Source organism: Podarcis cretensis, assembly GCF_951804945.1.
Source record: "Podarcis cretensis genome assembly, chromosome: 17".
Lineage (NCBI taxonomy): Eukaryota > Metazoa > Chordata > Lepidosauria > Squamata > Lacertidae > Podarcis > Podarcis cretensis.
The window spans coordinates 31613083-31639157 of NC_137187.1; the positions used below are offsets into that span (position 1 = coordinate 31613083).

A 26075-nucleotide genomic window follows, 5' to 3' on the forward strand; every position below is an offset into this window, starting at 1 on the left:
TTCCACCTAAACATTAGGAAGAACTTCCTGACAGTAAGAGCTGTTCGACATTGGAATTTGCTGCCAAGGAGTGTGGTGGAGTCTCCTCCCTTAGCTGTTCCTCATAAGGCATCGTTTCCAGGCCTTTGACCATTTTGGTCGCCCTCCTCTGGACACGTTCCAGTTTGTCAGTGTCCTTCTTGAACTGTGGTGCCCAGAACTGGACACAGTACTCCAGGTGTGGTCTGACCAGAGCAGAATACAGTGGCACTATTACTTCCCTTGACCTAGATGCCGCGTCACACTGTTGGCTCATGTCAAGTTTGTGGTCAACCAAGACTCCTAGATCCTTTTCACATGTACTGCTCTCAAGCCAGGTGTCACCCATCTTGTATTTGTGCCTCTCATTTTTTGTGTGGATCATCATTACATGCTGAAGGCTGAGGAGAACCTGATGTCAGTTTGCCTCCCTTCTTGTCGTCTGAATTGATCAAAAATACTTTCAGAGGTTTAGGAATGGGAAGTCCTTCACTGTGCAGAACTGGTTATGCTACTGTCCACCTCTTTTGCCCTGTGATGCCTGTGAGGCTTTGCTTTATAGTAATGAGCACATCATCTTACGTCAGAGATCATAAAGCCAAGATGTCATGACTCAACTGCAGGCCACCGGTCCTGGGCTTGGTGCGTATGATGCAATATGACACCGTATGGTGCAATCCGGAGTATGAAATGCAACGTTGCCAAATGAAATCATATACATAATGTGGACTGGGTCTTTTATACATGACCATCTTTGTATCTCCTCAACAGGAGCCGGTCAACAAATTTTATTATCATTATTGGGTTCAGCGCCTTGAAATTAGGAAAAGGGAGAGGCTGTTTTCATTTCAGAGGCATTTTGTGAATTGTGAAATTAAGGAAGTTCCATTACTTTCTAACTAAGTTTTACTGCCTGTGCAATTTTCTGAAGTCCATGAACCTGACCTTTGAAGAGTTTATAAGTAAATTACGTTTTATTTTCCAAACTTGTGGTCTCCTGGGGGAAGAAGGAAACTTTAGAAAGGTTTTTTTCTAATAGGGACATTTTGGAATTCACTGTAGAGAGCATATTTTAAAGGTCCAACAACCTATATTTCCATGCTTTACTTTGCTGCGCATTTTGTGATCTCGACTGGAGTTCTCTCACCAAAGAGTACTTGCCCCAAGCCTGGATCTCGGAATCCAGGAATTTTCCTTTTTATATAATGCTATGAATTTGGGGTGTACACATAATAGTTTCTTTCTCTTAAGGCCAACAGAAGAGAAAACAGTACCACTTATGTGATTAGAATACCATTTATGAATATATATCTGATCCAAATGATTCAAGTTTTCTTTCCAAATGGAATGGTTCACAATAGTGGTTGGTATTTGCAATGCAGGAGGCAGATTCCAGGATGATTCCTCTATCTCCATCCTCATGCAGATATCTTTCCCATGTTATTTTTGGCTTTCTGCATGGAATTGCAAAAGACAAGAGATCCCGTTATCACAGCAAGAAGTGGGGACCTTGACCCATGGAGAAAACCCACAAAGGTTGCAGATGTATTCCTCTGGACCCTGCTCCTGGTCATTTAACAAAAGCCTGATTTGCCGATGTTTTCAAATGATAATGTTCCTACTCTCCAGGCCATAGGTGACAACTGCCCTGGGACCTCTGGGCAGAGGGTAGTACATAAAATCCTTATAATCTTAATAATAATATCAGCAAATCAGCAGGAAGATGTCAGTGTCAGATTCAGTTGGATGCTGGAGGGGTCTCAGGTCTGAACTAGTTAAAATTATCATTGTTCATGGAGACTTCTGCCTGAGGCCTGGGGCTACCTTTGAAGGTGTCCCAAAAACTACAACTAATCCAGAATGTGGCAGCTAGGCTGGTGACTGGGAGTGGCCGCTGAGACCATATAACACTGGTCCTGAAAATCTTCATTGGCTCCCTGTATGTTTCCGAGCACAATTCAAAGTGTTGGTGCTGACCTTTAAAGCCCCTGGGACATGAGCCAGCCCCACCACTGCCTGCTCTCTGTTCCCCAGAGCTGGAGCATGAAGCTCCGCCACTGCCTTAGATGTGTCTACTCATGAGTAAACACCACTGAATTCAATAAAGCTTATGATCTGCCAGGTAAGTGTGCAGAGGACTAATTGTCTTACCTTTTCCATATCTTCTTATATACAGAGATCTGTGGATGAAAAGAAATGCTGTCAGTGAATGAGCAAGATGTGGGATTGGGTCCAGGGAACAGAACAAGTTAAGGATGATGATGATGATGATGATGATGATGATGATGATTTTGTTCCTTATGGGCCCTGCTCCATAGCCAACAATAGACTGGCTCTCAGATATCAGTAGGGTTTCTCTTTTTTAAAGGATCCATAATGCTTATCTACATGTGGAAAAAACCTTCTCTTGATAAAAGCTCAAGGGCTGCTTTTCTCCACATAAACCAACCTGGATCCTGCAATCATCATGTGTTTGTGGGAGAGATGGCTTATGGATGGGTTTTTTGTTATTTTTCTCCTTTTTATTATGTATTTTTTGTGTTTTTATATTGTATTTTTATACTGTGAACTGTCCCGAGATCTTCAAATTTAATAAATCCTAATAATGTAAGAAAGTACTTCCTGATGTTTAGTTGGAATCCCCTTTCTTGTAATTGGAATCCACTAGTTCAAAAGCTAGCCTCCAGAGCAGGAGAAATAATAATAATAATAATAATAATAATAATAATAATAATAATAAAATTATTTGTAACCTCGCCCATCTGGCTGGGTTTCCCCAGCCACTCTGAGTGGCTTCAACAAATACCAAAAATACACTAATATGTCATACATTAAAAACTTCCCTGAACAGGGAAGAAAAGAAGCTAGCTCCATCTTCTGTGTGACAGCCCAGGAGACATTTGAAGAGGACTGTCCCATCCTCTCTCTCAATCTCCTCTGCTCCAGGCTAAACACCACCCAATTCCCTCAACTGTTCCTTATCAGGCTTCATATCCAGATTCTAACAATACCTGGTGATCTCTAGAGTCCAAGCGGCTAGCATCATCATCACCATACCTTCAAACCAGGGCGGAGAAAATCTTAAGCATTAATTGCACTTACTATTTTCGGATACATAGGCAATTGCCTCTGGATCGAATTGCAAATCTGTGGCCAAAGTTTTAAATTTTTCTTTCACTTCATCTGACACAGTCTGTTCCCTGCCTTAAGACACAAACAAGGAGTTGGCATTGAGAATCAGCATCATAGTCCAGGAGGATAGATCATAGAATGGTACAGTTGGGGTCATCATGTGGGATGTAAACACAGGAGCAGTCGATGACAACATTCCTAGAGTGTACATGTTAGAACATGGAGAGGGATGTCTGTCTAGCAAGCAGGTAAACTTCCTGGGGACGGACTTCCTCCGCACGTGACCAGAGGTGGGTGTGGTCTCACCTGTGCAGGTAAATGATAAAAGCACAGGGCAGGCAGCCATATCTCTCTCTCTCATCTTCATCTTCTGAAGGAGCAATATGCCCTCTTGGCTCTCAGCCAAGAGAGGACAGTACTATCTTCCTATAAGATAGATTCTAAGTGTATGCAACCTTTTTAAAGCTGTCTGCCTTCTGGGATCATATTGTGAACAGAACGTGAGTAAACTCTTTTATACTTTTATAAAGACTGTGTCGTGTCTTGTATTTTAAGAGGGAACAAAAGGGGAAATTACCAGAGTAATTATTATAGAGGTTCTAGCGAACCTGTGCAGACATTACCGTTGCGAACTTAAAAGGGGAATATCATAAACTCTGGTGATATTTTGGGAACTTGTTAGCACAAGTTGGATGAGGAGAAAACAAGCATCTCCCTATTCCATGTGACAGTCCTTTCGATATTTGAATATGACTAGCATATATTCTCTCAGTCTCTTTTGCAAGCAAAGATAAACACTCCCTCAACCATTCCTCATATGGCTTCATTTGCATTTCTTTGATCATCTTGTTTGCCCTCCTCTGCACACATTCTAGCTTGTCAATATCCTCCTTAAATTGTGGCACCCAGAACTGGACACTGTATTCCAGGTGTGGTTGGACCAAGGCAGAATGGAGTGGTCCTGTGACTTCTTTGGATCTGGACACAATACTTCTGCTGATGCAGCTGAGATTTGCATTAGCTCTTTTTTGCTGCTGCATCACGCTGTTATGTATCTTAACAAATCCATCTTGCCTGACTCCTTACTTCCCTGCCCGCTTTTTAAAGAACAGCTTCAGAAGGAGGAGGTTTGAAATGAAAAACCAGAAGTGTAGGGTAAAGTTCCTTCTCCATTCTGAATTGTCCCATCCTGATCCAACCCTCAGGGACTTGTGAGGCACATTTGCACAGAGCATGTCAACCAGCGCTTTAAGCTCCCCTGCCTCGCAGGGTTGTCGTGGGGACAAAAAATTGAATTGCCAGTAGATTATGGCAAATTTGTTGTTGGTGTTTTATCGTGATGCTCAAAGTATTGTGACAAATCTAGCGGCGGGTTGGTGGTGGTGGGTGGATTACTCTATTGGCCATTAGTGGTGGTATTTACATATCCTTAGTCAAACTGGGAGGAAGGGTGAGATTTTCAAAAGCTGACAGGTGTGCCCAGTGTAGCCAAGGGCACCCAAAGAAGCTCCAGACATACCATAGAGCTGTAGCATGCCCATATGCTCCATTAGGAAGTGGATGATATGGTAAGTCTCATAATCTGTATCCACAATGTGTACTGTAGTCTTCTCATCTATTGAAATAAGAGCAACAAAGGATCCATTAACAGCCATGGGAGTCACTTACACAGATGCAAAAGAAAGGGCGTCCGTGTGTTGATGGAGATAATGGAGAAATCTATTAAACCTACCATCAGTATCAAATTCGGCTTGCTTTATAGGGTATAGAACAACTCTTCTACGCCGACAATCTCCATTTCTGGAAAGAAAGGCAGGGTTGTCAAGTTGCTTCCCCACCCAATCAGCACGCCCCCCCTCCCCCAATCTCTGCACAAGATTTCAAAGGGGTTCCAGGTGCTCAGCCAGGGCCATGGTTCCTCTGAGAATCAAGTTGTAGTGCCTTTAAGAAATATGGTTTCCTCTGTCCCAGCCAGAGAACAAATTTTCCTGTGACATCATCCCCATCAGCAGCTTGGAGTTGGCCAGTCCTGGAGTTCTGTGGGGCCCATTGCCCAGTTTCAGAAGAAGAGGGGGCAACGGGAAGCTGCCCAATAGACATTCAGAATCTCAGCTCATGTAATTGACTTTCGGGGATCAGGGATGCAGCTTAGGCTGGACCCCTGGGTGTACGACCTAGCCTCCCTGCTGAAAGAGGCAGGGGTAGGTAGGCAACAGGCCAAGCCTAGGACCCTTCCCTTTATACTGTGAAGGTAGATAATGATCATAGCAGTGGATGCAGACTTACTTAGGAACATCAATTTTGAGGACCAGTTCTCCATTCGTTTGGGGCTCCATTAAATAGCCATAGACTTCTCTCGTCTGTTTGTCATACTGTACTGTTGCAATAGGAAACCACTTACCAGTGAGCTACAAAGAAGAGGTTTGTTTGTGTGTTATTGAGAAAGACATTTTAATATATATTGTAGACTGGTAGCTAAAGTAGCATAGTGATCTCAGACTTTCCACTCTGGGCCCCTCTTTCAGAATGGAATTTTTTTCAAGCCACATCAAGTTGTTGTTGTTGTTGTTGTTGTTGTTGTTGTTGTTGTTGTTGTTGTTATTGATAAGAAATACATTTCAAAATGAAAAGAAGCAACTTCTAGCAGCTCTTGATTAATAACACAGAACACAACTACTTTATAAGTACAGTAGCACCTTGGTTCTCAAACTTAATCAGTTCCTGGAGTCTGTTTGCCTCCTGAAACCGTTTGAAAACCAAGGTGCGGCTTCTGATTGGCTGCAGGAGCTTCCTGCAGTCAAGCAGAAGCTGCATCAGATGTTCGGCTTCCGAAAAACGTTTGCAAACTGGAACACTTATTTCCAGGTTTGCAGCGTTCAGGAGCCAAAACGTATGAGTACCAAGGCGTTCGAGAACTAAGGTATGGCTGTATAAAACAATGCTATATACACATACTACACTGAAATGTTTAAATCTTTCTTTATTGGTCCTTGATTCTTCCTGCTAAATTTGCCATCCTCTCCTGCCACACCAGTGTGGTACAACACACCCTTGGAGAACCACTGGGTTAGGGCATGGGAGAGACCAGGATTCGAATTCCTGTTCGGCCATGAAGCTCACAGTCACTGCCTCTCGGCCCAATCTACCTCATAGGGTTGTTGTGGGGATTAAATGAGGAAGGGGAGAACCATGTACATCACCTTGCACTCCATGGAGAAACAGGTGGGTTATAAAGAGGGCACAGTCAGCTTGCAAAGTCTGTAAGCAGGTGAACATGGCTGTGCAAGCTCGATTATTGATAAATTTGTCACCATCCCTGGTTATAAGTGAAGGAGAAAAATGTTGCCGTTTACCTTCTTTAGTTTCAAGTCTGGCATCATCGGAATGGGTACAGGAACCTCGTACTTAGGAACTGCTGAGCAGGTGCCAGCAAACACAATAAGAATCAGCACACTGTTCATCCTTGCAAGGCTTTGCAGCAGTTCAGGAATGTCTGCGACTTCTGCAGAGACCTCGGTTCTTCAAGCAATGCCTGGATTTATATCCCTCTGCTTATGTCCCCAAATTTCATCTAAGCCAGTACAGTCCTGCAATTAAAAGAGGTCGTGGGGTGTTTGAGAGAGAGAACCAGGTGATTTTCAGAACTAATTGTTATCCGTGGTGAGTACATTTTCTAAAACCCTGGAACACTCTGCCCATCGATGCTTGTTCTGAAGGACTCCAAGGCCTGTGGCCTCCCCTGTTAGTTGTGGGTGGTGGTTTATGGTGAACTTCACCACCAACGGAGGCCTGGGCTATGATCAAAAGGAGCCGAGAGCCAGTTGTAACTAATGTTAGAATAAGGTTTGCACCTCCAGACCACATTCCTCACCTGGAACATCCCTGGGGCAGGTGTTGTGGGAACAAAGGAAATTCAACTTGCGTTGGCCTCTCCTTTTGGAGATAGCAGGGGTCCATCTGCTCCACACCCCCAGGACTAATCTTTTGTTGTTGAAATCATGTCTTGTTACGGGCATAAGACCCATCCAAGTTAAAATACAGTGCAGTGGTACCTTGTTTCTCAAACGCCCTGGTACTCAAACAACCTGGAAACCAAACACCGCAAACCCGGAAGTGTCCCAGTTTGCAAACTTTTTTCGGAAGGCAAACGTGCTCCATTTTGAGTGTCATGCTTCTGTTTTGAGTGCCACACTTCCATTTTGAGTGTTACGCTGAGGTCTGTCTGTCTTTGTTATTTATTTTGTGTTTTTGTTTTTGCGACTCTTTTTTTGTTTTTGTGACTGTGTAGAACGCAGTTCAGCTACTGATTGATTGATTGATTGATTGATTGATTGTGTGACTGCAGTACATTGTTTATTGCTTTCATTTTATGGATCAGTGGTCTCGTTAGATAGTAAAATCCATGTTAAACTGCTGTTTTAGGGCTTGTTTTTAAAAGTCTGGAATGGATTAATCCATTTTGCATTACTTTCTATGGGAAAGTGCGCCTTGGTTTTGGAACACTTTGCTTTTGGAATGGACTTCCAGAACAGATTAAGTTTGAGAACCAAGGTACCACTGTATGGAGTAAAAATGACAACACCTGAAACGATAGTGTTTTTCTAATTTTACTATTACAGTCAAGCCAGTTGATCTCTTACATGCAAGGCAATTAGGAAACAGCTAGATTCCTGCTCAGTGGTCCTCACAGTGCACCCTGAGTCATGTGGGGAAGGGGAGCGATGTGGAATTTAGGTTGGGCACATTACCAGTAGGACCATCAATCTGGTATGGTTAAGGAGGAAACTAACGACTCTCCAGTTGGTAGAGCATGAGACTCTTAATCTCAAATTAGCAAAAATATATAAATTTAAATCAAATACGTGTTGGAGATGTCAAGAGAAAGAAGGTTCTTTTTATCATATGTGGTGGTCTTGTAGTAAGGTTAAAGCTTATTGGGAAATGATATATAATGAATTGGAAAAGATGTTTAAAATAACGTTTGTAAAAAATGACAACAACCCAGAAGCTTTCCTTACAGGGACAGAACTACCTAAATTGTATAGAAATTTATTTCTGTATGCTACTACAGCAGCAAGAATGTGACTTGCCCCAAAGTGGAAAGAAGCAGAAGTCCCAGTAAAGGAAGAATGGATACAGAAACTCATGGAATATGCACAAATGGCAAAACTTACCGGAAAAATAAGAAATCAAGATAACAACCTTTTTATAAAAGAATGGAAATGGTTTATTGAATATTTCCAGATAAATTATAAACAGACAAAAATATTAGCGGGATTAATGTAATAACCTGCAATTTTATAAGAGTATGGATATGCAGAAGACAGAAAAAATGAATTTAAGGAACCACAGTAAGAGGGGGAAGGAAGTCAAATTTTGAAATGTTAAATTGATTGTAAAACTACCGGTAATGAAATGTCTAAATTTGAAAATATAAATAAAAAACTAAAAAAAGGAGACTCTTAATCTCAGGGTTATGGTTCTGAGCCCCATTTTGGGCAGGTTTCCTGCACTGCAGGGGTTGGACTAGATGACCCTTGCGGTCCCTTCCAGCTCTAAAACTCTGTGATTTTATGACTGTATGCTAAAATGAAGAACAGCCCCATATTAGCTACAAGGAGGGTTCTAGTATGCACAGTGAAAAATGGGTAGCGAAAGTCTTTCCAGGACTATGGTTGGACGAGAGATGTCAAGGTGCTGGACAGCAGGTGGCTGGGTAAACCATGAACAGCTAGGATGATGTATATTTGGCCATATAGGTATGCAACCCTGGAGGTTTGGCAGGGCAGAGGCCCATTCCTCTGGGTGGTCTTGTCTGAATTGCTCCCCTATCTCAGTCACCACTCCTGGCCAACATTTGTTATTGCTGCTGATCTGTGCACCAGTCAGGGTCAGTCTTCTTCTTCAAGCAGATCTGACAGACCATTTTTGTTTGTTTTCTGAGAGCAGTTGTTCCAGGCTTTCCAACAAGAACAACAAAAATGGTTCCCAGAGCAGTTTGCATACCATCAGTTAAGATAAGACAGCCCTGGTCCCTGCAGGCTTACATTCTAAAAAAAAGAACACAATGGGGCAGAAAAGTAGGGTAGCAATACTTTGGCACCAATTCTGAGGCCTTCTGCCTGGTTCCCTGTAATCTTGCTTTTCGCAATTAGGGAACCAGCAGAAGACCCTGAGAGGAAGACCTCAGCGTCCGGGCTGAACGATGGAGGTGGAGACGCTTCTTCAGGTATACTGAGCCAAAGCATTTAGGGCTTTAAAGGTCAGCACCAACACTTTGAATTGTGCTTGGAAAGGTACTGGGAACCAATGAAGATCCTTTATGACCGGTTTTATATAGTCTCGGCTGTCTCTCCCGGCCACCATTCTAGCTGCAGCATTCTGGATTAGTTGTAGTTTCCGGGTCACCTTCAAAGGTAGTCCCATGTTGAGAGCATTGCAGTAGTCCAAGCAGGAGATAACCATAGCATGTACCACTCTGGTGAAACAGTGTGCAGGCAGGTAGGACCTCAGCCAGCATACCAGGTGGAGCTGGTAGACAGTTCTGGACACAGAATTGACCTGAACTTCCATGGACAGCTGTGAGACCAAAATGACTCCCAGGCTGCACACCTGGTCCTTCAGGGGCACAGCTACCCCATTCAGGACCAGGGAGTCCCCCACACCCACACAACCCTGTCCCCCCAAAACAGTACTTCTTTCTTATCTTGTCAGGATTCAACCTCAATATGGCTTGGAGTAGGCTTGGGAGTCATGGGCACTGAATGTCACCTCCCTCAGTGATGACACCTGGGGCGGTCCACCCCCACCGCCCTCCTTCCTTCACCCCTGCCTGAGCTGACACAGCTGGTTTCAGAGGTGGTGTTGAGGACTGCTGGTTTTGAGGAAATTCAATAGCCATGGCTCAGAATTTCATGGCTGCCTCTTAAGATAGTTCAGAAATTTCAGCTGGTGCAGAATTTGGTGACTTGATTGCTCACCGGGGCAAGATGGTTGAGCATATTGTACCAATCCTGGCCCGACAGCACTGGCTGCCAATTATTTTCTGAGGCAGACAGCCCTGGTCCCTGCAGGCTTACAGTCTAAAAAAAATAATACAATGGACAAGAGGAAAGGTGCAGGGGCAGAAAAGGTAAAGTATTAATACTTTGGCACCAATTTTGAGGCCTTCTGCCTGGTTCCCTGTAATCTCACTTTTCGCAATTAGGGAACCAGCAGAAGTCCCTGAGAGGAGGACCTCAGCATCCGGGCTGAACGATGGAGTATACCGAGCCAAGGCATTTAGGGCTTTAAAGGTCAGCACGAACACTTTGAATTGTGCTCGGAAAGGTACTGGGAACCAATGAAGATCCTTTATGACCGGTTTTATATAGTCTCGGCTGTCCCTCCCGGCCACCAGTCTAGCTGCAGCATTCTGGATTAGTTGTAGTTTCCGGGTCACCTTCAAAGGTAGTCCCATGTCGAGAGCATTGCAGTAGTCCAAGTGGGAGATAACCAGAGCATGTACCACTTCTGGTGAAACAGTGTGCAGGCAGGTAGGACCTCAGCCAGCGTACCAGATGGAGCTGGTAGAGAGTTGTCCTGGACACAGAATTGACCTGAACTTCCATGGACAGCTGTGAGACCAAAATGACTCCTAGGCTGCACACCTGGTCCTTCAGGGGCACAGTTACCCCATTCAGGACCAGGGAGTCCCCCAAACCCACACACCCTCTGTCCTCCCAAAAGAGTACTTCTGTCTTATCTTGTCAGGATTCAACCTCAATATGGCTCGGGGTAGGCTTGGGAGTCATGGGTGGGTAGCTCACCCAATGTCACCTCCCTCAGTGTTGACACCTGGGGCGGCCAACCCCACCCCCGCCCTCTTTCCTTCACCCCTGCCTGAGCTGACACAGCTGGTTTTAGAGGTGGTGTTGAGGACTGCTGGTATTGAGCAACTTCAATATCCATGGCTCAGAATTTCATGACTACTTCTTAAGATAGTTCAGAAATTTCAGCTGGTGCAGAATTTGGTGACTTGAATTCTCACTGGGGCAAGATGGTTGAGCATATTGTACCAATCCTGGCCTGAATGCACTGGCTGCCAATTATTTTCTGAGGCAGACGTGCAGATCATCCTTACACGCTGAAGGCTGAGAAGAACTTGACTTCGGTTTGCCTCCCTTCTCGTCGTCTGAATTCATCAAAAATACAGTGGTACCTCTGGATGCGAACGGGATCCATTCCAGAGCCCCGTTCACATTCTGAAGAGAACTCAACCCGGTCTGCATGTGCACAGGTCGCAATTCGCCATTTCTGCGCATGACGTCATTTTGAGCGTCTGCGCATGTGCGAGTGGCAAAACCCAGAAGTAACACGTTCCATTACTTCCAGGTAGCCGCGGACCACAACCCGAAAATGCTCAACCTGAAGCAATTTTAACCCGAGGTATGACTATATTTTCAGAGGTTTGGGAATGGGCAGGGGCGGAGGAATGGGGCAGTGGGGGCGGAACACCCCGGGTGTCACTACTGGGGGGTGACAAAATGGCAGGCAGCACTCATTGTGGGGTCTGCAGCGCACCCAAGCCATGCGTCTCTCTTGGGAGTGATGGATTGGCTTGACTGCCCGCAGGTTCCTCACTTCCCCAAACAGTCCGCCATCTGCCTCCCCCTCAGCTGTAGATCGCTGACTGGGAGGAGGCAGGCAGGCTTCTCGGAGGCCCAGCGGAGCGTCCTGCCCTGGCTGGCCCCGCCCTGCCCTGTGGGTGACTGGCCCCACCACTGGGCGCAGGGCATGTACGCCGCCCCAGGTGCCCGATCGGCTTGCTCCGCCGCTGGGAATGGGAAGTCCTTCACTGTGCAGAACTGGTTATGCTACTGTACATTTCTTTCACCCTGTGATGCCTGCGAGGCTGTGCTTTACACTAATGAGTGCATCATCTTACGTCAGAGATAATAAAACCGGGATGTCATGACTCAACTGCAGGTCATTGGTCCTGGGGTTGGTGTGTATGATGCAATATGACACCGTATGGTGCAATCAGGAGTATGAAATGCAACGTTGCCAAATGAAATCATGTACACAATGTGGACTGGATATTTTAAAGGTCCAACAACCTATATTTCCATGCTTTACTTTGCTGCGCATTTTGTGATCTCGACTGGAGTTCTCTCACCAAAGAGTGCTTGCCCCAAGCCTGGACCTCAGAATTCAGGAATTTTCCTTTTTATATAGTGCTATGAATTTGGGGTGTACACCTAATAGTTTCTTTCTCTTAAGGCCAACAGAAGAGAAAACAGTACCACTTATGTGATTAGAATACCATTTATGAATATATATCTGATCCAAATGATTCAAGTTTTCTTTCCAAATGGAATGGTTAACAATAGTGGTTGATATTTGCAATGCAGGAGGCAGATTCCAGGATGATTCCTCTATCTCCATTCTCATGCAGACATCTTACCCATGTTCTTTTTGGCTTTCTGCATGGAATTGCAAAAGACAAGAGATCCCGTTATCACAGCAAGAAGTGGGGACCTTGGCCCATGGAGAAAACCCACAAAGGTTGCAGATGTTTTCTTCTGGTCCCTGCAGATGTTTTCAAATGATAATGTTCCTGTTCTCCAGGCCATAGGTGATAACCGCCCTGAGACCTCTGGGTAGAGGGTGGTATATAAAATCAATTAATAATAATAATATCAGCAAATCAGCAGGAAGGTGTCAATGTTGGAATCAGTTGGATGCTGGAGGGGTCTGTGCCGTCTTCCATTCCCCTGTAGAAGCACAAACAAGCATGCTGAGAGGTGATGATGAGCAAAGCCAGTGCTTTTTTCTGGGGGGGACACAGGGGTACGCAAACCCCTAAACATTTTGTGAATCTAAAGGGACAAGAAACTAAACATTTTAAGGAAGCACCAGGGCTCTGGCAGGATGCTGGGGCCTCCTCGGAATCCCAGGTGGTGTTTGGGAAGGTGGCAGGAGGGCTCTTGGACCTATCAGAGCATCATAATGCCTCCCTCCCTAAGCTGGGCAGAGGTTTCCTGGGCTTTGGGAAGGAGGCCCCAGGGGAAAATTTAGGGGACCAACCTTGTTCCCCTAATCCACTGCCCATACACCACTGCCAACATCATTTCGTATGAATCAAACACCCTTTCTTGGACACTCGCCAGGGTGGGGTGGGTGCTTTATCTCCCTGTCAGAGAACACGTTCTGCATATACAAGGTCCCAGGTCTAAACCAGCTAAAATTATCAGTGTTCATGGAGACTTCTGCCTGAGGCCTGGGTCTACCTTTGAAGGTGACCCGGAAATTACAACTAATCCAGAATGCGGCAGCTAGACAGGTGACTGGGAGTGGCCGCTGAGACCATATAACACCGGTCCTGAAATCAGTGGCGTAGCGTGGGTTGTCAGCACCCGGGGCAAGGCAAGTAATTTGCGCCCCCTAACCCTGGATTTGCGTCCCTAACCCTATCCCTAACCCTAACCCCCAGATGTTGCGCCCGGTGCGGCCGGCACCCCCTGCACCCCCCACGCTATGCCACTGCCTGAAATACCTACATTGGCTCCCAGTATGTTTCCGAGCACAATTCAAAGTGTTGGTGCTCACCTTTAAAGCCCTAAACAACCTCAGTCCAGTATACCTGAAGGAGTGTCTCCACCCCCATCGTTCAGCCCGGACACTGAGGTCCAGCACCGATGGCCTTCTGGCGGTTTCCTCACTGCGAGAAGTGAAGTTACAGGGAACCAGGCAGAAGGCCTTCTCAGTAGTGGTGCTCGCCCTGTGGAACGCCCTCCCATCAGATGTCAACTTTTAGAAGACATCTGAAGGCAGCCCTGTTTAGGGAACTTTCTAATGTCTGATGTTTTATCATGTTTTTAATATTGTGTTGGGAGCTGCCCAGAGTGGCTAGGGAGGCTGGCCAGATGGGCGGGGTATTATTATTATTATTATTATTATTATTATTATTATTATTATTACACATCTTGTATTTCAAGAATATTTAAAGCACGCTAAAGAATCCTGGGAACTGAGGTTTGTTCAGTGTGCATGGAGTTGTAGCTCTGAGAGGAGACCACAATTCCCAGGATCCTCTGGGGTGGGTTACACAGCTGGAATCTCCCCAAGGTAGGGGTATTGCCTTTTGGTTGTGACCTGAAACCCTTTTAAATGTGCTTTAAGGTATGGTGTCCTGTATATGACCCTGCAGAGCTGGAGTCAAATCAGAGTATAGTGCTTCTTCCTTGGGGACTCACAGCACAACCTTAGATGTGTCTACTCCTGAGTAAACACCACCGAATTCAATAAAGCTTATGACCTTCCAGGTAAGTGTGCAGAGGACTAATTATTGTACCTTTTTCGGATCTTCTTATTCACAGAGCTCTGTGGATGAAAAGAAATGCAGTTAATGAGTGAGCAAGATGTGGGATTGGGTCCAGGGCACAGAACAAGATCAGGATTATAATTATTTTGTTCCATAGCCAACAATAGACTGGCTGTCAGATATCAGTAGGGTTTCTCTTTTTTAAGGGATCCATAATGCTTATCTACATGTGGGGGAAACCTTCTCTAGGTAAAACTTCAAGGGCCGCTTTTCTCCATATGAACCAACCTGGATCCTACAATCATCATGTGAGGCCTTTCTTCATGTGCTTCTTCCACAAAAGGTCTGGAAGGTGGCAACACAAGAACAGACTTTTTCTGCAGTGGCTCCCCATTCTGTGGGCATTCTCCCCAGGGACGATCACCTGGAACCACCGTTATATCTATTTAGGCACTGGGCAAAAACGTTCCCCTTCAGCCAGGCCTTGGGCTGATGAACAGTCTATGTCCTTTTACATGTGTTTGTGGGAGGGATGGCTTATGGCAGGGGTCAGCAAGGTTTATCTTGCCTGGGCCGGATCAGTCCCATGGAGATCTCTCTGTGGGTTGGATTCTGCACGCACGTGAGTGGGCACACCCATGATTTTCAGCGTCGGCATCTGCGCAGATGTGATTTCCGGCATCTGCGCGTGCGCAGACGCGATTTACAGCACTGTGTAAGTGAGTCCCTGCGCTGCGCCGGTTTAGCGAGTGCGCAGCTTGGTTCGGGGGTGGCTCGTGGGCCGGTCAAACAACCTCCACGGGCTGCTTCTGGCCCATGGGCCTTAGGTTTCTGACCCCTGGCTTATGGGTTTGTTTTGTTATTGTTCTCCTTTTTATTATGTATTTTTATGTTTTTATATTGTATTTTTATACAGTGGTACCTTGGGTTAAGAACTTAATTCGTTCTAGAGGTCCATTCTTAACCTGAAACTGTTCTTAACCTGAAGCACCACTTTAGCTAATGCGGCCTCCCACTGCTGCCGTGTGATTTCTGTTCTCATCCTGAAGCAAAGTTCTTAACCCGAGGTACTATTTCTGGGTTAGTGGAGTCTGTAACCTGAAGCGTCTATAACCTTAGGTACCACTGTACTGCAAACTGTCCCGAGATCTTCCAATTTAATAAATCATAAAAATGTAAGAAAGTACTTCCTGATGTTTAGTTGGAACCCCCTGTCTTGTAATTGAAATCCACTGGTTCAGAAGCTAGCCTCCAGAGCAGGAGAAAACAAGCTAGCTCCATCTTCCATGTGACAGCCCAGGAGACATTTGAAGAGGACAATTCATCCTCTCTCAATCTCCTCTGCTCCAGGCTAAACACCACCCAATTCCCTCAACTGTTCCTTATCAGGGTTCATATCTAGATTCTAATAATACCTGGTGATCTCTAGAGTCCAAGTGGCTAGCATCACCATACCTTCAAACCAGGGCGGAGAAAATCTTAAGCATTAATTGCCCTTACCATTTTCCGATACATAGATGATTGCATCTGGATCGAATTGCATATCTTTGGCCAAAGTTATAAATTTTTCTTTCACTTCATCTGACACAGTCTGTTCCCTGCCTTAAGACACAAACAAGGAGTTGGCATTGAGAATCAGCATCATAGTGCAGGAGGATAGATCATAGAATGGTAGAGTTGGAGGCCATCCAACCTTTGCTTAAAAACTTCTAAGGAAGGAGAGTCCACAACCTCCTGAGGGAGTCCATTCCACTGTTGAACAGCTCTCACTGTCAGAAAATACCATATTTTTCGCTCTATAAGACGCACCAGACCACAAGATGCACCTAGTTTTTGGAGGAGGAAAACAAGAAAAAAAATATTCTGAATCTCAGAAGCCAGAACAGCAAGAGGGATAGCTGTGCATTGAAAGCAGCAATCCCTCTTGCTGTTCTGGCTTCTGGGATAGCTGTGCAGCCTGCATTCACTCCATAAGATTCACACACATTTCCCCTTACTTTTTAGGAGGGAAAAAGTGAGACTTATAGAGCGAAAAATATGGTACTTCAGGGTGTTTAGTCCAAATCTCTTTTCTTGTAACTTGAAGCCATTGTTTTTGAGAACTAACTCGCAGAGCAGGATAAAACAAGCGTGCTCCCTCTTCCATGTGACAGCCCTTAAGATATTTGAATATGACTATCATCTCTCAGTCTCCTCTTTACCAGGCTAAAGATACCTAGCTCCTTCAACCATTCCTCATAAGGCTTGGTTTTCAAACCCTTGATCACCTTGGTTGCCCTCCTCTGCACACATTCCAGCTTGTCAATATACTCCTTAAATTGTGGCACCCAGAACTGGACACTGTATTCCAGGTGTGGTTCCAGAATGGAGTGGTCCTGTGACTTCTTTGGATCTGGACACAAAACTTCTGCTGATGCAGCTAAGATTTGCATTAGCTCTTTTTTGCTGCTGCATCACGCTGTTAAGTATCTTAACAAATACCTCTTGCCTGATTCCTTCTCTTCCCCCTTTTTTAAAGAACAGCTTCAGAAGGAGGAGGTTTGAAATGAAAAACCAGAAGCCTGGGCAGTGTTACTTCTCCATTCTGAATTGTCCCATCCTGATGCAAACCTCAGGGGCTTGTGAGGCACATTTGCACAGAGCATGCCAACCAGCGCCTTAAGCTCCCCTGCCTCGCAGGGTTGTTGTGGGTACGAAAATTTGAATTGCCAGTAAAGGTAAAGGCACCCCTGACCATTAGGTCCAGTCACAGACGACTCTGGGGTTGCGACGCTCATCTCGTTTTAATGGCCTAAGGAGCCGTCGTGGCCAGCATGACTAAGCCGCTTCTGGCGAACCAGAGCAGCGCACAGAAATGCTGTTTACCTTCCCGCTGGAGCGGTACCTATTTATCTACTTGTGCTGCATGCTTTCGAACTGCTAGGTTGGCAGGAGCTGGGACTGAGCAACAGGAGCTCAGCCTGTCGCGGGGATTCGAACCACTGACCTTCTGATCGGCAAGCCGTAGGCTCTGTGGTTTAAATTGCCAGTAGATGGTGGCAAATTTGTTGTTGACATTTTATCAAGATGCTCAAAGTATTCTGACAAATCTAGTGGCGGGGGTGGGGAGTGGATTACTCTATTGGCAATTAGTGGTGGTATTTACATCTCCTTAGACAAACTGGGAGGAAGGGCAAGATTTCCAAAAGATGGGCACAATAGGTGTGCCCATCATAACCTACGACACCCAAACAAGCTCCCACGGGCCAGTCTCCAGACATACCAAAGAGCTGCAGCATGCCTGAATGCACTGATCTGAAGAGGATGGCATGGTAAGTCTCATAATCTGTATCCACGATGTGTACTATTGTCCACCCATCTATTGAAAAAGAGGCGCAAAAGATCCATTAATAGGCATGGGAGTCACTTCCACAGATGCAAAAGAAAGGTGTGTGGGGGGGGGTTTAGAGAAAGCACTTTTTCACTCAGCCCATAGTTAAACTATGGAACTCACTGCCCCAAGAGAGATTTGTGGAGGAGGAGAGGGCTATCAATGGCTCTGCCTCCACAGTTGGAGGAAGAAATGCTTCTGAATACCAGTTGCAGGAAACCACAGGAGGGGAGAGTTAATTAAGGAAACATTACTGCAGTTTGGAGACAGAGGAAATACCTACATTGGCTCCCAGTACGTTTCCAAGCACAATTCAAAGTGTTGGTGCTGACCTTTAAAGCCCTAAACGGCCTCAGTCCAGTATATCTGAAGGAGCATCTCCACCCCCATCGTTCAGCCCGGACACTGAGATCCAGCTCTGAGGGCCATCTGGCGGTTCCCTCACTGCGAGAAGTGGGGTTACCGAGAACCAGGCAGAGGGCCTTCTCGGTAGTGGCACCCGCCCTGTGGAACGCCCTCCCATCAGATGTCAAGGATATAATTAAGTATCTGACTTTTAGAAGGCATCTGAAGGCAGCCTTGTTTAGGGAAGTTTTTCATATTTTAATGTTGCCGCTTTTTTACTATTAATATTCTAATGGGAGCCGCCCAGAGTGGTTGGGGAAACCCGACCAGATGGACGGGATATACATAATTGAGAGAAGTCAAATATTCCATTCAGGCCCTTCCAGCTCTCAGGAGAAATCCATCTAACTCAATCCAGAAAGGAAGAGAAATCTGCTTCCATTTCTGGTAGCGAACTTGGCAAGTTGCTCTCCCAGGTTCGCTGGAGCTTGAGGGCGGTGTGTGTGTGTGTGGCTTGGATGGAGATAATGGTGGAGAAATCTATTAACACTTACCTACACTCTCGAATTCGGCCGGCTTTACAGGGCGTGCAACAACTGTTTTACTCAGACATTCTCCATCCCTGGAAAGAAAGGCAGGGTTGTGAAGTTGCTACCCCCCCCCCATTCAGCACGCCCCCCCCCCCAATCTCAGCACAAGATTTCAAAGGGGTTCCAGGTGCTCAGCCAGGGCCGTGTTTCCTCTGAAAATCATGCTGTATTGCCTTTAAGAAATATGGTTTAATTACACATATTTACACCCGATTTTAGCTTGAATGAACTTTATTACAGTCACAGACAGGATTTTTTGACCGATAATTGTTAGGGCAAATGAGGACAAGGAAACAGGCATAAAACATCCTAATAAAATACAAGATTAAACACAGGTAATGGATGGATAAAAAACTAATAATTAAAACAGATAAGAACTAAAAACCAACAAAGAAACACAGTTAAAACAACTGTAAGAGCATAAGAGCTAAAAGACTCGCAGATAAAACAACTATAAGAGGCTGCAGAGTAGAAGCCTCTTAAATAGAGTTTAGATGGAGTTAAAATGAGTTTAGATGGAGGAGTTGCAAATCTGACCACACCGTCATCTCAGGAGGAGTGTGATGGCCTGGGAATCCGATTCAGAGGCTGAACCGGAGGAATCCCAGCCTGCACAGGAGTCCCCGCCTCCAGGGCCGGCTGAACTGGGGCAGGGCCTTGATTCTGAAGCGCCTGCACCTGTGCCGGATCCTCAGGAGCAGGCACCAGGTGAATCCACTCTGGCTCCAGAGGTGGTTGAGGACTCAGTGCCTACAGGTGAGTCTCCCCCTGGGCCCAGTAACCCTTCAGCCTCTCCTGAACTGCAGAGGCTCAGGGCAGAGAGGCGAAGGGAACTGGTTTCTCCCAGGAGGAGTGCTCGCCTTAAGGCCAGGAGAGGCGGGTCTCCTGGGGGCCGGGACCGCCCCTGGCCTCAGAGAAGATAAAGGCCAGTCAGCCCGGTCCCAGGTTGCGGGAGCAACGTCGTTGATGAGCTGTTTCGGCCAGCATCCAGTCCTGTTTTCCCCAGAGTTCCTGTCCTTGCCTGGCTTCCCACTTGTGGACCCCACTTCGCCCGAGGAGGACTGTCTGCCAACCCTCAACTCAGGTCCTGGACCTCGCCCCACGGTAACCTCCCCCCCCCCGGACCAGCACAAGGAGGCTTGTTCCCCACAGTGGGGCAGCATTGGAATCCAAGGCATCCTCCCAGCCATCTCTAGGCCTCTGTCCCAGCCTGCCAAGATGGCCCCAACCTTTGCACTCCTTCCCCTTCCCAGCACCCCCCCCACAAAAGAACAAATTTCTCTGTGACATCATCCCCATTAGCAGCTTGGAGTTGGCCAGTCCTGGAGTTCTGGGGGGGGGGGCATTGCCCAGTTTCAGAAGAAGAGGGAGCAACGGGAAGCTGCCCAATAGACATTCAGAATCTCAGCTGATGTAACTGACTTTCGGGGACCAGGGATACAGCTAAGGCTGGACCTCAGACAAAATGACCGCTCCCCACATTAACTGGGGGGTGGCTTTTGTGTGGTTGGGCACAGTGCCCCCCCCCAGGACTACAGTGGTACCTCAGGTTACATACCCTTCAGGTTACATACGCTTCAGGTTACAGACTCCGCTAAACCAGAAATAGTGCTTCAAGTTAAGAACTTTGCTTCAGGATGAGAACAGAAGTTATGCTTCAGGATGAGAACAGAAGTTGTGCGGCGGCGGCGCAACAGCAGCAGGAGGTCCCATTAGTTAAAGTGGTGCTTCAGGTTAAGAACAGTTTCAGGTTAAGAACCGACCTCCGGAACAAATTAAGTACGTAACCAGAGGTACCACTGTACTAGACCCCCGGCAAGGTAGTTGGCTTCACCGCTCCCCCCCCCCCCAAGCTGGATACCTGGAGGTTCCCGCCTAGCCTCGTCAATCAGCCAATCCTGGCTGGGGGGGCACGTTGCCAAGGGAATTGCCCAGGTATAGTTAGGACCGCCCACACTCACAATAGAGGGTGTAACTTACCTGTTGGACCTCCTGAACTTAACCCACCCTGCCCTCCCTCAATTTATGCCTTCTTTCGCAGTTTAATCTTCTTCTTTACAGCTATGCAGGCGCTGCTGTGATCCTAGATGGTCACAGTTGAGGGACCGGGAAGGAATTCCCCTGCATTGGCAGGTTTCGCCTTCCCCGTAGCAAAACGTCACAACTTTGTATGCCTTGGGCGGAATCCTTTAGTCTATCTTCCCTCAATTGGGGGTGGAGGCGTGAAGCGCTGACCCACGCCCCCCCCGCACCGGATATTCTAGGGTTCCCCATTAAAGGAGTTATTTTGAGGGGAGGCACTGGCCATAGGCCAATGGGTTGTCAATGCTCTCCCCTACGACACAGCGAAATGGGGGGTGGGCTCTCTGCTTGAACAGACGTTCTCCAGAGTCAGCCCAATCGCCACACACTTTGGATAACCCTGATGTTCCCCAGATCCCCGGCTGGGGACTGGGAGGGATAAACGCCCAATGCCTAAGCCAAGGTCTTCCTACATCTGAGAATTTAATAAAATTGTAGCCAATTTTAATCCCATAACATGTTGTCAGGTGTCATTATTCCTCCTGGGGGGTGCCTGGGGCTAGGGGGGGGGTCTCTACCTGTCCAGGTAAAGTCCTGGGTATACGACCTAGCCTCCCTGCTGAAAGCCTCAGGACCCTTCCCCTTATTCTGTTCTGCGTGAGGGGAGATCATGATCACAGCAACGGAAGCAGACTTACCATGGATAATCAATTTTGAAGACCAGTCCTCCATCCTCTTGGGTCTCCATTGAATAACCAAAGGGTGGTCTCCTTTGTTTGTTATACTGTACCATTGCAATAGGATACCACTTACCGGTGAGCTACAAAGAAGATGTTTGTTTGTGTGTTACTGTTTTTGTGTTGTTGAGAAAGACATTTCTATATATATTGTAGGCTGGTAGCTAAAGTGGCGTAGTAGTCTCAGGCTTTCCACTCTGGGCCACACTTTCAGAATGAAAATTTGCTCAAGCCACATCAAGTTTTGTTTTTTTTAATTGATAAGAAATACATCGCAAAACAAAAAGAAGCAACTCCTAGCAGTGCTTGATTAATAACACAGAACACAACTGCTTTATAAGTACAGTAGCACCTTGGTTCTTGAACTTAATCCGTTCCTGGAGTCCGTTCGAGTCCCAAAACCGTTCGAAAACCAAGGTGCGGCTTCTGATGGGCTGCAGGAGGTTCCTGCAGTCAAGCGGAAGGTGCATCAGACGTTCGGCTTCCGAAAAACGTTCACAAACCGGAACACTTACTTCCGGGTTTGCAGCGTTCGGGAGCTAAAACCTATGAGTACCAAGGCGTTCGAGAACTAAGGTATGGCTGTATAAAACAATGCTACATACGAACATGGCTCGTTCCCAAAATATTCTTAGAGAAGTTAGGTGCCACCCCACACTCTGCCGAGCGGGTTCCAGGCACTCACCTAGGGTTTGTGCTCCTTAGGCGAGCTGAAGACACTGCGAAAATATGATTTATTCACATATTTACTTCTTCAGTCTGCATGGAGGGAGTCCAGATCTTATAGCATGGTCATTTCAAGAGGGGCTTGTGCCCCACAGGGGCGCAGCCCTAGAATCCAAGGCATCTCCCCAAGCCAGCCTTCCCAAGATGGATCCCACTCTTTCTTCTTCCTTCTTCTTCTTCCCAGAAAACCCTGCTAAAAACTCTCTTTCCCTGTCACCTCACACCCAGTTACCCTGGCAAACCCTTCAAACGCCCAGTCTCTGTTCACACCTCAGGGCAAGGCAGGAGGACATTGCTTTTGCATCTCCAATGACTCTCAATGGCCCTGATATGTTTCTTAATGGCCTTGGCTTGGCCAGGTCATTTTGCATAGGCTACCTCAGGAATCTCTTTATAGCTTGTAGTTCTCCCTTCACATCCCAAATAATCAAAATCCCACCATTTATTAATTTCTAGGGTTTGGGAGGGGTGTCCCCCAATCTATAACAATATAATTACAAACGAGCCTCTTACATATGTACCTTGCATATGTTTACAAACTCAATGAGAGGTGTGAGCTTGCATTTGTTTGGTAATCTCATTTTCATTAGGTGTAACATGAGACAAACAAACTCTTATCTCGTCAAGGCAAAGAAGCACTTCTCTTTTCTGAACTTTCGTATTTGTCAAGAGTTGAAAATGTCAATGTTTCTTAGTACAGAAAGTATTGATCTGATGTGTAGAGATCTTTCCTATTCTGATTAGTTCAAGAGGGTTCTAGAAGGTTCCTTCTCTTTGTGAAAGAAACCGGCAGAAGGTTTTTGTTTGGCTTATTCCTTCAGAGAAGCTGAGTACAGCTGGTTGAAACTGGTTCTGTTATCCTTTTGTCAAGATAATACTGACAATAATAGTAAGACCAGGAGGAGCCTGTGCTTCACTCACTTTCTCTTTTCTATCTCTTTAGTACAGTATGGTGTTCTGTATGCTGTCATGTTAAGGTTTAGACTTATAATTATAAGTTAGTAAGTTTTATTTTAAGTGCTGCAACTGGATTTTTTTAAATGGACTGTGCCAATCCTGAATGTTCTGGATTTGTGACTGTTATGCTTATTTTCCTTCAGCATCAGTAAAGCTCTGCTGGATGAAGTACGATTGCCTCTGGTCTATTTTTTGGAAACTTTGCTATGTTTTTAAGTGTTTTCCTCCTCCGGTGCTGGTGCAACAGAAAAAATATATTTTGGAGATCTATAGGGTAGCCAAAACTCTTGAAGAGAGGTGTGGATATTGTTTTTGGTTTTATATTCTCTCTCTCTCTCTCTCTCTCTCCCTCCCCCCCCCCCTCACACACACACTACACTGAAATGTTTAAATCTTTCTTTATTGGTCCTTGATTCTTCCTGCTAAACTTGCCATCCTCTCCTGCCACACCAGTGTAGCACAACACAGCCTTGGAGAACCACTGGGTTAGGGCATGGGAGAGACCAGGATTCGAATTCCTGTTCGGCCATGAAGCTCACAGTCACTGCCTCTCAGCCCAATCTACCTCATAGGGTTGTTGTGGGGATTAAATGAGGAAGGGGAGAACCATGTGCATCACCTTGTGCTCCGTGGAGAAACAGGTGGGTTATAAAGAGGGCACAGTCAGCTTGCAAAGTCTGTAAGCAGGTGAACAAGGCTGTGCAAGCTCAATTATTGCTAAATTTGTCACCATCCCTAGTTATAAGTGAAGGAGAAAAATGTTGCCGTTACCTTCTTTAGATCCAAGTCTGGCATCACCGGAATGGGTACAGGAATCTTGTACTTAGAAAATGCTGAGCAGGTGCCAGCAAACACAATAAGAATCAGCACACTGTTCATCCTTGCAAGGCTTTGCAGCAGTTCAGGAACGTTTGAGACTTCTGCAGAGACCTTGGCGATGTCTGGATTTATATCCCTCTGCTTATGTCCCCAAATTTCATCTAAGCCAGTACAGCCCTGCCATTAAAAGAGGTTGTGGGGTGAGAGAGAGAACCAGGCGATTTTCAGAACTAATTGTTATCCGTGGTGAGTACATTTTCTAAAAACCTGGGAACACTCTGCCCATCAATGCTTGTTCTGAAGGACTCCAAGGCCTGTGGCCTCCCCTGTTAGTTGTGGGTGGTGGTTTAAGGTGAACTTCACCACCAACGGAGGCCTGGGCTATGATCAAAAGGAGCCGAGAGCCAGTTGTAACTAATGTTAGAATAAGGTTTGCATCTCCAGACCACATTCCTCACCTGGAACATCCCTGGAGGAGGCATTGTGGGAACAAAGGAAATTCAAATTGTGTTGGCCTTTCTATTGCCTTTCTTCCCCTCCCCCCCCCCCCCGCCTCTGCTGCTCCTTGTCCTCTTCATGGAGTAAAAATGGCCAACACCTGAAACGATAGTGTTTTTCTAATTTTACTATTAAAGTCAAGCAAGTTGATGTCTTACATGCAAGGCAATTAGGAAACAGCTAGATGCCTGCTCAGTGGTCCTCACAGTGCACCCTGAGTCATGTGGGGAAGGGGAGCGATGTGGAATTTAGATTAGGCACATTACCAGTGAGACCATCAAACTGGTAAGAGCCAGTTAAGGAGGAACCTAACGTCTTTCCAGTTGGTAGAGCATGAGACTCTTAATCTCAAATTGGCAAAAATGTATAAATTTAAATCAAATACATGTTGCAAATGTCAAGTGAAATAAGATTCTTTTTATCATATGTGGTGGTCTTGTAGTAAGGTTAAAGCTTACAGTGGGACCTCAGGTTAAGAACTTAATTCGTTCCGGAGGTCTGTTCTTAACCTGAAACTGTTCTTAACCTGAAGCACCACTTTAGCTAATGGGGCCTCCTCCTGCTGCCGTGCCGCCAGAGCACGATTTCTGTTCTCATCCTGAAGCAAAGTTCTTAACCCAAGGTACTATTTCTGGGTTAGCAGAGTCTGTAACCTGAAGTGTCTGTAAGATGAAGTGTATGTAACCCGAGGTACCACTGTATTGGGAAATGATATACAGTCATAACTGGTGTTGCGTCCGCTTCATGTTGCGTCTTTTCGTGTTACGTCCCACGGCAACCCGGTAGTACCAGAATGGGTTGCTTCTGGCTTTCACCACTCGTGCATGCACAGAAGCGCCAAATCGCACCTTGCGCCTGTGTAGATGCGGCGCTTCAAGTTGTGGGCTTTTCATGTTGCGGACGGGCCTCCGGAACGGATCCCGTCCATAAGATGAGGTACAACTGTATAATGAATTGCAAAAAGATGTTTAAACTAACGTCTGTAAAAAAAACAAGAACCCAAAAGCTTTCCTTATGTGAATTATAGAGAGAGAACTGCTTAAATTGTATAGAAATTTATTTCTGTATGCTACTACAGCAGCAAGAAAGTTACTTGCCCAAAAGTGGAAAGAGGCAGAAGTCCCAATAAAGGAAGAATGGATACAAAAACTCATGGAATATGCACAAATGGCAAAAATTACCAGAGGATTGAGAAATAAAGATAACAAACTTTTTATAAAAGAATGGAAATGGTTTATTGAATATTTACAGATAAATTATAAACAGATAAAAACATTAGCAAGATTAATATAACAACCTGCCATTTTATAAGGGTATATATCTATAGCTGATAAAGAAATGAGTAGGTTAAATGAATTTGGATATGCAGAAGACAGAAAAAATGAATTTAATGAACCGCATAAAGAGGGGGAAGGAAGTCAAAATTTGAAATCTTAAATTGAATAATACTTCGACACCAATTTTGTGACAGTTTTCTTATAATGTCCAGCTGGCATTATAAGTGCGTTCATGGGTTGGAGGTGCATGATGGAGGTGGTCTTTTGGCAAAACTGATG

General features: G+C 45.7%; 1 protein-coding gene across 3 annotated transcripts; it reads right to left on the reverse strand.

Moving 5' to 3' along the window:
- Positions 1 to 1295: 1295 nt before the first annotated feature.
- On the reverse strand, positions 1296 to 24120 carry LOC307206512 (epididymal secretory protein 4-like). 3 transcript variants are annotated; one of them, XM_079959854.1, is made up of 7 exons: positions 23974 to 24120; positions 21481 to 21602; positions 18725 to 18792; positions 4670 to 4765; positions 3121 to 3222; positions 2170 to 2198; positions 1296 to 1472 (listed from the first exon to the last, which is right to left on the reverse strand). In XM_079959854.1, the coding sequence occupies exons 1-6, from the start codon at positions 24079 to 24081 to the stop codon at positions 2185 to 2187; spliced, it is 510 nt and encodes a 169-aa protein (XP_079815980.1). In that variant the 5' UTR covers positions 24082 to 24120; the 3' UTR covers positions 1296 to 1472; positions 2170 to 2184. The 3 variants fall into 3 exon arrangements, with proteins under 3 accessions (XP_079815980.1, XP_079815979.1, XP_079815981.1); XM_079959853.1 differs by lacking the exons at positions 18725 to 18792; positions 21481 to 21602; positions 23974 to 24120 and adding exons at positions 4883 to 4950; positions 5437 to 5558; positions 6504 to 6744; XM_079959855.1 differs by lacking the exons at positions 1296 to 1472; positions 18725 to 18792; positions 21481 to 21602; positions 23974 to 24120 and adding exons at positions 1527 to 1584; positions 4883 to 4950; positions 5437 to 5558; positions 6504 to 6760.
- Positions 24121 to 26075: the final 1955 nt, after the last annotated feature.